This window comes from Dipteris shenzhenensis, chromosome 32 (assembly GCF_047967505.1).
Source record: "Dipteris shenzhenensis isolate YYH24624 ecotype China chromosome 32, Dip_SZ_1.0, whole genome shotgun sequence".
NCBI classification, from domain to species: domain Eukaryota; kingdom Viridiplantae; phylum Streptophyta; class Polypodiopsida; order Gleicheniales; family Dipteridaceae; genus Dipteris; species Dipteris shenzhenensis.
Genome location: NC_141627.1, coordinates 16,631,206 through 16,643,264, shown reverse-complemented (window position 1 = coordinate 16,643,264; position 12,059 = coordinate 16,631,206). Strand labels below are relative to the sequence as shown.

The 12,059-nt window shown below is 38.9% G+C and overlaps 1 protein-coding gene across 1 annotated transcript; it reads right to left on the bottom strand.

Moving 5' to 3' along the window:
- Nucleotides 1-318: 318 nt before the first annotated feature.
- On the bottom strand, nucleotides 319-4,380 carry LOC147880372 (pentatricopeptide repeat-containing protein At2g33680-like). The gene is made up of 2 exons (XM_087371109.1): nucleotides 3,986-4,380; nucleotides 319-3,866 (listed from the first exon to the last, which is right to left on the bottom strand). Exons 1-2 carry the CDS (start codon nucleotides 4,030-4,032, stop codon nucleotides 1,202-1,204), a joined length of 2,712 nt encoding a protein of 903 aa, XP_087227235.1. The 5' UTR covers nucleotides 4,033-4,380; the 3' UTR covers nucleotides 319-1,201.
- Nucleotides 4,381-12,059: the final 7,679 nt, after the last annotated feature.

Here is a 12,059-nt window from a genome sequence, read left to right as displayed (position 1 = left end):
GAGCTAAGTCTGCAGATCTCCAGCCAGGTTCACCTCCAAGATGAGGCCCAACTACTGCTGCTGGTGCTCCTCCAAGGCTGCTCCAAGTGATTATGAATGAGGGCACAAGGGCCTCCCTTTTATAGGCCTCGAGGGCTGGCCAACCAACCGACCCAGTAGACCTAAAATGGCCGAGCTGCTGGTCGGTCAACTTGCCCCCTCTGGCCCATTAAATGCGCCCCTTCTGGGGCTCAAAACAAGGACCTGTTGGCCCACAAAACTAGGGCACATGCCCCAAAAATCTAGAATCCAGATGACTACGGCCTCTGGAGGCTGGAGTCTTTCATGAATGATGAATCACGATTCACGACTCATGACTCATGAGTGATGACTTTAAAATTAATACAAGTTTCAAGTTTCAGTTTAATACCTCTATGTCAATTTAATGTGTACAATGATCAATGATCAATCTATACTTTTCTGAAATTTTTGGGGTAAAACTAGGGTCACGTATGTTTCAGCCCCAAGGGCTGAACCATACTCCAATCATACTTCCGTACTCGTATGACGTATGCGTATGGTAACGTATGAAAAAACTATGGGGCCCACACACACCTCTTCTCTCTCAGATCTGCCCCCTGGCAGGCGGCTGCTTCTGCCCACGTGGCCTCATCTCATTCCTTCCCATGCTGCTGGTCATCCTCCTCCCTATATGCAAAATATCCAAAACCAATTAACTCGATCCTGCTAACCACCACTCCACGATCGTCCAAGGACCATGGCAAAGTTGTGGGTAGAAGAGGCGAGGGACACTGTTATAGGCACAGTGTTATCTCTTATAGTCCCCACAAGAACACTCACTATCCTCATATTTAGGAGATTGTCTTGCAACTCTGCCGAAGGATCATTTCTGTTCCAACTTAGAGATACGAGCAGTGGCCTTATAGCAATCATCACAATGCCACTCATTAAGCACAACACATAGTCACAATCTCTCACTTTGCCCACAATCTTATCATCAGATATGTCTTGTAAAACAAAGCCCAAAGCAAGCACACCTGTTTTATCCTCTCAAAAAGTAAAAACCTTCAGCCTTGGATAAATATGCGTACTTTTGCTTTTGTATGTTTCTCCATCACTCATGTATGCACTATTCTGGCAATATTGGTCCACAAACTCCCTCTTTGTTTGAGCATTACATGAATCATGCTCCACAACAATGTCAAGCATCCACACATATGTTTCCCATCAACACATATGCTGCAGGAAGTCTTTCTGTCAATGCCACCGCATTTTCAAACGCATCCCTTCCAACCTCTACATTCTTCCACTTTTGACAAGCACCCAACATGGTAGACCATACAACAACATTAGGTTGGAAAGGCATTCTCTCCACCATCAGGGCTGCCTGATTCAATTGTCCTGCACGGCCAAGCAGATCAACCATGCTAGCGTAGTGCTCAATAGTCGGGACAATGCCGTACTGTCTGCTCATCGCCTGAAAATACTTTTGACCCTTGTCTACTAGACCCAAATGACTGCATGCAGTGAGAACACTTAGAAATGTGACTCTGTTTGGCTGTATGCTTTCTTGCCTCATTCTTTCAAACAAATGAAACACAAGTTCATTCTCTCCCTCATGTGCATACCCTGCAATCAATGCATTCCATGGTACAACATCCCTTTTGGGCAATGTATCAAAAAGCTGTTGGGCATCAACCATGCTCCCACACTTTGCATACATGTCAACAAGACTTGTTACCACAAGTGCAGTGGTGTCAAAGCCAATCTTGCTAATTTCAGAGTGGAGTTCCTTTCCAGTGTCCAGAGCTACTGAGTTGCCACATGCTTTCAAGATGGCAATGAAAGTGAAGCTATTTGGTGAGAGTTTTTGTTCTTGCATTTCCACATAATGCCTAAAAGCCTCCTCACTATCTTCTTGCTCAGCATACCCCAAGATCATGGCATTCCAAGAAACCACATCACGATGAGGCATTACATCAAAGACATCCTGTGCATCCTCTAGGCTCCCACATTTCATATACATATCCACCAATGTGTTTCCCACAAATAGATCTGACTCAAAGCCACTCTTTACTAATTGGAAATGGATTGCCCTACCTTTCTTCAAGCATCCCATTCTCGCAAGTTTTACATCAACTTGTTTCCCCTCGTCTAGCGGCACCAGGCTACTGCAGGCCTTCAATGCACCAACAAAAGTTCGTGCCCCTGGTTGGGCACCTTCTTGGTGCATCTGTGTGTACAACCCCAAAGCCTGCACACCCTCTGCCTGTTTGGCATACCCTAAGATCATGGTAGTCCACGTAACCACACTATATTGAGGCAATTCATCAAAGACACGCCGAGCATCCTCCATACTCCCACATTTCACGTACATATCCACCAAAGTAGTTCCCACAAATACATCCGACTCAAAACCACTCTTTATTACTAGGCAGTGGACAGCTCTACCTTTCTCTAGGCATCCCGTTTTTGAATATTTCCCGTCAGTTTGCCTCCCCTCTTCCAGTGCTGCCAGGCTACTGCATGCCTTTAAAGTGGCAACAAAGGTTCGATCATTCGCTTCAACAACTTCCTTGTTCATCAATGCATACAGACCCAACGCTTGTACACCCTGTTCCTGCTTGCTATACCCCAGGATCATGGCATTCCAAGAAATCACATCACGATGAGGCAATTTATCGAAAACACTGTGTGCATCCTCCATGCTCCCACATTTCACATACATATCCACCAAGGTATTGCCCACAAAAACATCAGAATCAAAGCCACCCTTTACTACTTGGGAGTGGATGGCTCTACCTTTCACCAAGCATCCTACTTTTACAGATGTCCCATCAGCTTCCTTACCATCCTCCAGTGCTGCCAGGGTAGTGCAGGCCTTCAATGCACCAACAAAGGTTCGATTATCTGGGGAGACACCTTCATGTTGAATCTGCACATACAAATTCAAAGCCAGCACACCCTCTTCCTGCTTGCTATATCCCAGGATCATTGTGGTACACGTAGCCACATTACGATTGGGCAATTGATCAAAAACACGCCGTGCATCCTCCATGCTCCCACTCTTTGCATACATGTTGACCAAGGTAGTTCCCACATATACATCTGACTCAAGTCCACTGTTTACTACTTGCGAGTGGATGGCTCTACCTCTCTCTAGACATTCTACTTTCACTAACTTCCCGTCAACTTGTTTCCCCTCTTTCAGTGCTGCTAGGCTACTGCAAGCTTTCAATGCGCCAACAAAGGGTCCAGCAGTCAATTCAACACCTTCTTGGTGCATCTGTGCATACAATTCCAAACTGTCTTCTTGATCATCACATCCCAATATCATGGTAGTCCATGTAACCCCATTGCGATTAGGCAATTTGATAAAGACACACCGTGCATCCTCTGTGCTGCCAGATTTGACGTACATATCCACCAACGTCGTTCCAACAAAAACATCTGACTCAAAACCATTCATTATAACTTGGGAATGGATGGCTCGTCCTTTCTCCAAGCATCCTATTTTGACACATTTACCATCAAATTGCTTTCCCTCTTCCAGTTCTGCCAGGCTACTGCAAGCCTTCAATAGACCGACAAAAGTTCGATCACTCGGTTTGACACCTTCACGGTGCATCAGTTCATACAACTCCAACCCCCGTGCACCCTCTTTCTGCTTGGCATGCCCTAGAATCATAATGTTCCATGACAGTAGATCACGCTTTGGCATTGTCTTAAACAGATGATGAGCATCCACCATGCTCCCTCTTTTTGCATACATATGCAACAAGTTGTTTGTCTTGGATAGTGAAATCTCATTAAAAACCTTCACCGCAGGGGTAGGACTTTCCGTCACAGCACTCAGCTGATACAACCTGTTGTGGATTGCATTTCCAGCCCTGAGTAAACCAAAGGAATAACTAGAGAGGGGCAGCCTATACTGTCGGCCCATAACCTGAGAAGATAGAAGCACAGAGCAGGAAGAGAGAACTACCTGTCACAAACATGATCAAATAATTGGAGCCCGCACAGTCGAAGCATGCAGACAGATCAGGCTTTTGCATAAGAGAAATGTCGCAAAAATGGATGGCATCTGCTTAGAGTTTGAACGGAGAGAGAATCTACAACAGTGATGCTCTGGTACAGCAGAAAATCTGACAAAAGGGTAGAGAACCAAAGGCTCCATATGATCGCCCAAGATGTGTTGAGATGAAGTTGGAAGGAGATATGGCAGGAGAGTGTCCTGGCTACTGTAGAGAATGCAATCGAGGGTGGTAGGAGCCATTCTCTTGGATAAATCAAAGCCATAGCGAGAGAAACTCGACAGGGGCCAGCTGAAGGAGGGAGACTGTTTTCCGCCACGTTGTGATATTAGCATGCCAAAGGCGAAAGCGACATGATGCCTCCAAAGATAGGATATCTATGTTTGTATAAATTCACTGGTCTCCAATAAATAAAGCTTGTGCCATAAATGTAGTGATCTTGTGGTTGATTTGTCCAAATATGATCTATAGTAGAGCCGTGTATTGTAGTTGGTTGTTGGATTCATTGTGTCATGTTCCATTTGGACATGAATGTGGAGAGTTCTTTTGTTCTATTGTTTGATTTGAGGTAGTTGATGTTGAAGTCTCTGAGGATTGTTATTTTTGTGGGTTTTTGTATATCGATAAGTAGTGCATCAAAGCAAGAGTTAAGTGTTGTGGTTAATGTTGAAGATGAATTGTATACATTGATAATAGCAATTTCTTCATTTGTTTTAGTTGAGAAAATTGTTAGTAAGCATTCACTTTTTTTTTTTGTTTGATATATTGTTCTCTTAACAAATGGAGGTCGTTTTTGTAACATGTTGCAATTCCAATGCCATTTGTTCTTTGCAAAGTTTTGAAATCTGGCAAGTGGAGTAGGTTTGAAGAGTTGTTATGCAATTCTTGAAAACAAAGTATTGATGCATTTAGTAGACTCTTGTCATTAATGATATCTTGAAAGTGTGATTTCAAAGCTCTAGTATTGAGTGATTACAAAGTCTTTACGCTGATATCACAGTTGGAGAAGTCAATTTGATTTTGTATTCCATGATCTATGTTTTTTCAAGCGCTCAATTTCTTTGAGAACATTGGGATCAACTTTGATGTGTTTATTTTCAATTGGATTAGTGATGAACAAATTTTGGGGGTTGCGTACGCGAGATAGAGCTGTGTGTGTAAGACCATGAGATTTGATGGAGGAGGGATCAAATGCAAGGAGTCCATGGACAGCCCTTAGGAACGATGGATTGTTCTTACAACAGTTGTATTGGAAATTGTGTCCTAGATATAGCATTCAAGTGGTTTTTCCCTATTTGGAATTCATGTGTGATTGGATGTATTGGTGTCCAACTGGACGAGATTTTATCGGTGTAGATGTGCTTGTTGTTGAGACGAGCCATTTTGCCGATGTTGGTATTGTTTAAGAGAACCCAAAGAACATGTGGTTCTGTACTTTCACTTGAGTCTTTGAATATCCATTTGCACCGTTGACCAAGCCATCTAAAATGTCCAAATTGCCAGAGCATATTTCTACTATCATTCTAGGTTTCAAGTGCAATATTTTGTGTAGTCCAGCAGTATTCTTAGGGTCTTCTAGGATCACTATTTTTTTGCTACATGTTTTTGGTTTTTTGTCAGTTGCTCGAATGATATATGGGCTTGTTGTTAGCAATTCAAATACTTCTTTGTTGTGAATGTCTTTTGCTGCATTTGTGTAGAATAAGTGAGGTATGTCTTATTTGTGTATTGGCTTGCGATAGAAATTTTTGTTTATATATGTTATGTCATCGAGAGTTTGTTCTCCCACTCTTATTTTATTTAGCACTTGAATATTTGGCGCATAGGGGTGGTTAGCTCATACAGGAGTACATTCTCTTCCCAATAGGTAGACATTTTTGAATTGTTTGTTATTTTTTCCATAAAAATTCATGAATCTTTTGTGGGGCTTGCTTGGCATAGGTCTCAACACGATAGTATGTCTACCCCCCCAAATGGTAGCATGTGGTTCTATTTGATTTCCCTAAGGCGCAAATCTACATTGACTAGTGTGCTATGCCCAATTAGAGATACCTCATCGAATACCACTAGTTCCAAGTCTTTGTAAAGTTGCGATAGTTCTTGGAGTTTCTCCGCTGAAAGTGTTGTGTAATGGGATGCCATAAGAGGCAAATGGAGAGCTGCATGAATAGTAGTTCCCCCAATATTGAAGGCTGCCTTGCTAGTATACACAAGCAACAAAACTTTTGGCAATTCAATGTTGGTAGTTTGCTTGTGTGAGTAATATCTCGAAAGCACTTGTACAATGAGTAGTAATGTGAAAGTTTTACCTATGCCTGCGTTACCAATCAAAAAGAGATGAATTTTTTGTGTTGAATCTAATCTTTTTTTCAACATGATGTCATTGACAATTAGACATTATTGGTTCTTTAGTTTTCTGAATGTGGTGTAATAGTCATTTTGTGTAGTTAGGTTATTCTTTAAGAGAAATGTTTTTGGTGTTGGATTTCCTTTTCTTGTTTTTGGCATATCGATGTACATATTTAAATTTTTGTCATTGGATTGTTGTAGTATTGGATTCATTTGAACGGTTAGGTGAAAGAGATCTATTAATTTTGATAAAATGTGCTCTATTTTTTCCTATTGCTTCTTTGTTATCGTTGTATTTGTCGTGCCATGTAGTACTTATGTCATCAAGAGATGGTTCATGAATGTGATATGGTAGAAACAAAGTGCATAGTTCTCTATAGTGGTTTTCTGGATCAGTGTTCACACTGTAGTTGTTGAAGTGTATAACTCTTTCTTTCTTTCATTTTTTATGTTTTGTTGGTGAGAGGGTGTATTGACTAGCAGAGGTTGCTACACAAATGTGGTGTAGATTCATTAAGCGCCTCAAATATTTGGTAATGATATCGTCAAAGAAGATATTTGTACTATCTAGGCCTAGTTGTTCTAATTGTTTCGTCTCTTCAACAACAATGTGCATTTTTCTGGAGGGCTTGTGTTGATGTATTGAAAGCGACTAGATGATGTCGAAAGCGGTAGTGAGAGGGATAAATATATAGCTTATTGCAAGCTATGTGCTGAGTATTTAAAATTGCATTGCCTATGCATCTGATGCATTCGTTGGGCTATGCATTTTCTGCCATACTTTGTGACATAGCAGCTTTCAATAGTCTCTTTATCTATCTTTGTCATGTACGATGTATAGTATGCAGTAGCCCCATGTGGATTTAGTATAAATTGTACATCAGTGTTTGCTCCCCATAAATTAGACAATGTTGTTTGTATATATATCTTTAGGATCCCTTTTAAAGAAATTGTGGGTTGTGTAATAGAAGAACGTAAGCTTTGAATGTATTCTTGTTCAGATAGTTTTGTAGCTGCTAAGAAAGAGATAGTTTAGTGACAATGTTAAATCCTCTAGTAGCAATGACTTGATTGTATTCATGTTTTTCTTTAGAGCCTTGTCATTTGAATCAAGTTCTAATGGAATTATAATCTTTGTTATATTCATTGGGGGTCTTGGGAAACCAAATCTGCGTTGCTTATGTCTTTGGATTTGAATTTGAATTTCTTTATTTTCAAATAGAAACAAAGATATGTTTGTAGTAATGTATTTATCAACAAAAGTTTCAATATCTTTGTTTGGTGAAATTCCAAAAATAGGTGCACTCTCTATCCACAAGAGACCATGATCATGTTGGCTTCCTCTATTTTGAAACTTTGTGACAAAAAAGAAGTCGTTCATTTTCCCTAGGATGGATGGGTCATTGCGAAGCAATGTTTTAAGAGCTTGGAATTTATGGACATAATATCTTGCTGTAGTAACTGGGTTTCAGCATATAAGGTTTCTAAGTTTGGCGTTTGAATTGCCTTGGTCAGTGGTACAATTATTTGGGTTTAGTTTATGAAGGCTATCTATAAGTGGTTTCCAAAGTTTCTCTGCTGATGACCATGTGATGAAGAAAGTTGGTGTTCCCAATTGCCTTACCATTGCAAAAAGATTTTTTTGAAGATAATATTTGTAGTCTATTGATGTTCGAATGTGGGTAAAGCCATGATAGCCTATATTTGATTGCAAGAGTTTCTTAATGTTAGTATCTACTTTTACTACATCCTTTGCTTAGAGTGACCTCCCTTGTGGTTGGCCTTTGCGCATCCAAATCCAAGATGAAGATAATATTTGCCTCACAAAAATTTTCATTATTTTGTAAAAAATGTTATCTATTGAAAGTGCAAAGCATCTATCTTTGTTTATTAATCCCCATTTTATTATGGTTTGGTAGGAGGCACATTCAGGAATATTGTATGCCTGGGGGTCTCAAAAAAAAGTTTTGGATACGCGAGCTCTTCACAGAATTTGTCCTTGAAAATGCCTAGTGGGGAGAAGCCTTCTGATGGTGCTACAGCAATTGTTTGGTTTTCATAGTCAACTACTTGTTGGCTGCTGTAGATGCAGTGGACCAAAGTGTCGATTACAACCTCATCTTTGACAATGTTGTTTCTATCCAGTTCTATTTCATCTTCCATTGCTTAAAGACTTTGGATGTATTTCATGCGTTGTTCCCAAAGATTGTTTATGCATACACTATACATTGCATAGAAAAGCTTTGCTTGATTAAGTTGTTGATTCGTGTATTCCATTAGATACAAGGAAAATACTCGTCCTCTTTTAGTATTTGTAATTTTGCTCGAAATGTTAATATTCCACAACAACTGCATGGGAAACTTGGTGTATCAAGAATCTTCTTTGCATATTTTTGAGCATGAGATAATATTGTTCTTTTTCTCTTTAGGTTTTTGGCTTGTTCCTCATTGCTGTAATATTTTGTTCGAGTGGAAGATTTTGTTGTAGTATTGCTCTTCTCATCTTGTATATTTTATTTAAAGTATTTTGCATTGTATGATTTGTTTGAAAAGAATGTTGAAAAAAATGAAATGCAATTTCCTTTGCTGGGGAACTTGGAAATTACTGAATGAGGTTATGCAAACACAAGTCTTCATCTTTACTCCATATGTTGTAAACACGCTTACCTTGTAAATGTGTTAACAGAGTGATTGTGTAAGGATCAGTTGATTCATCAAGTAACAATCCTTTCACATCACTTTGTTTCTTATTCCCTATTGCTATCTTTGTCAGCACTTTGTTTTTATATTAAAGACAAGTAAAAGGAAAGAGGACACGATAGAATATGAGTAAGTGTATTTGAGTTGAGAGGGTTTTTCATCATGAAGACCTTATTTTGTGAGAATTGGTTTTTGCGAAGAATTTCTTCTATCTCCATTGCATTCATTGTGGTTGATAGCAAAGAAATGAGCGAAGGCAAAAGATTTAAATTTGAAATGATGAGAGAAAGCAAACTCATTAAGCATAAATAACTACAATTGAGAGAATCAATTAGAGGCATCTTATTATGCATTTGCCTCAAAAGCAATTACATATCCTGAACTGTTGACGGTGAAACTTCCACTAGGCTTGCAACTTCTAAGCTTTTCATGAGCCATCATGAGGTCCTACTCGTAAAGCTCCACGAAAGGAATACCGAAGGAAAGGATAATGTCAACGTACGGGCCTTTGATATGAATAGGCACATGGTTGCCTGTGTGCTGAACAATATCTTCACTCAAGTAGGGAACATGTGCTATAACTTGAGGCCCCTTGCAAGTGAAGCAATATGGATGAAGAGGACCTCGACTAACATGAACACCTCCACGTGATTCGCAAACAAATTGAAACAGTTTGCATTGATGTTTGTGAAGTGCATAACACCAAATACCTACAATGAGATGAAGATTAATGTAATCCAATTCAAACATATTTTTTCCTAAATTAAGATGCATATGGAAAATTTACCTACGTTCCATTTGCCAGTCTTGCCACCTGGCTAACAAAAGCTTGTTTCAAGCCATCTTTGATTGAGCCATCAGGCAACTCCACTAAAATCATGAAGTCAAAGATGCAAATTGTTCCTTTTGCTTTCAAGAATGACACATTCTTGAGTACGTACATAACGACACCTTCATTAAACTCTTGTACTAGTTGGGTGAGGGTGCCTTTTCGTTCTTTGACAAAAGATAGCTATAACAATAAACAAGGAAACATTCACAAAAGTTAGACAATTTTATAGACCTAACAATATTTTGTGATCAATCAATAAGCTTGAATACTTACCGCTACTCTATCTTGGTCTCGAGGTCCATCCGCAACTATAATTTGATCCGCTATACCTTCATCACTTGCAACCTTTATGATGACAATTGCAATAGTTTCCATAACATTCGAAACATTTAATTTTCCAAAGTTTATATTTTTAGTTGCCTAAGGAACATATGTGCAAAGAAAATGATCTGGCAACAAGCAAAGATTTCCCTCAAAAGGTTCCCCTCTAATGATGCAAGTAGTTGCATCAACAAGTAGAGAAAATTTTGATGTACCTCCATCTGTTGGCCCTTTTGCAACTACAATTGCTCCTTGTACTCTATAAAATTCTCCAGGCTTGTAAAATATTTACAAATTGGTGAATAAAAGTCGAAGGAATGAGCAATGTAATTGTATGAGAACAATTCTTATCAGTGAAATCTCCTTTCAAGAATGTAGGATATTTAGGGTTTACCACTTTGTAAGTACCATACTTGCAAAGTAGTTTGCCCTCAAAAGCAAATCTATGTGGTGTACAATCAAATAGGTGGCTTATCCCTAGTGATACTAAAGAATTCCCCCCTCCCACAAAGTTGTCTTTGGATGCAATTATGGCTTTTGCATTGGATGGGCAATTATGTGGTGAAAATTGCATGTTCTGGAAAAAGTTAACCCCATTGAATGAGTTCACTTTGTCATTATCTTCTTTTGAGAGAAGATTTTTGCTTACTGCCAATACAAATTAAAGTTTAAGTAAGATTAAACATTGGTAAAATGAAAAAGAAGACAACATTTAATTCTAAGTTCTACTAGTTATACATTCAACAATACAATATTATTTAACTGTTAAGCATTTTCAATTGAATATCAAATTTCATCTACTCAATATTTGAAATGCAACTTAACTATTGACAATTCAACTCACTTCAACATTAATAATTTGGATACAAGCATACAATGATATATATTTGAAGCATTATTTCTAACTTTTTAAAGTCATCAAATAAACATTAATATTTATAATAATAACGCAAAGTTTAAAATGCAAATTTCTTTATACTTGCAATAATTAAAAATCTCAATCCAATAATAACTTTTGCAAGTTATTTTACAACTAGTCAGATTCAATGGTTATAACTTCACTTGCAACTTCTTTTGGTGGGGATTTGTTTCCAAGACGGGGTTCTACATGAATAGTCTTAGGTGAGTGTCGCACATAAGAAGTGATGGTAGATTTAAAATCAATGTACTCCGGATTTTGCCGAACAAGCTTCTTTACTGATCCAAAAAAGAAAAACTAATCAAAACAAGTAATTCAAGAGACAAAAGAAACAAATGAAATTAGAAAGTATACCTTTGGCAATATGCTTCTTGGGCCACCTCATGAAAGGAACCTTTCAATGAGCGTCGTGTTGTTTTTTTTAATTGGAGAATTCTTGAGGAGGTTTTCCTTAGGGGGCCGACGTGGAGAAGCAAGCAGCATTAAATTTGGCTTTGCTGACGGGGAAGATGATGTCTTCTCGACATATGAGCATGCTGATATGGCTGCTACAAATTAAAAAACAAACTGCCAATAGTATGTTAAATTCTACTACATGTAAAAAAGATGTCATATCTAGGAAACAAAAGATATTGCTTCAATGCAAAAGAGGGAAGTGGACTAGCAGAGACACACTTCGCTCCTACATTCAGCACACTTGAACAAGCACAATGCTTCAATGCAAAAGAGGAAAGTGGACTAATAGAGACGTTGTGCTCCCACATGCAGGAGTTGAACAAGCACCACTAATGGTAGAAGGCATCTCAACTAATGATAGAAGGGTGATATTCCTAAGCACGTGGGCGATACATAAACAGAAGAAGGAATTCGTTTATCGTTTCTGAAGTAACAACTTGCAGCGCCA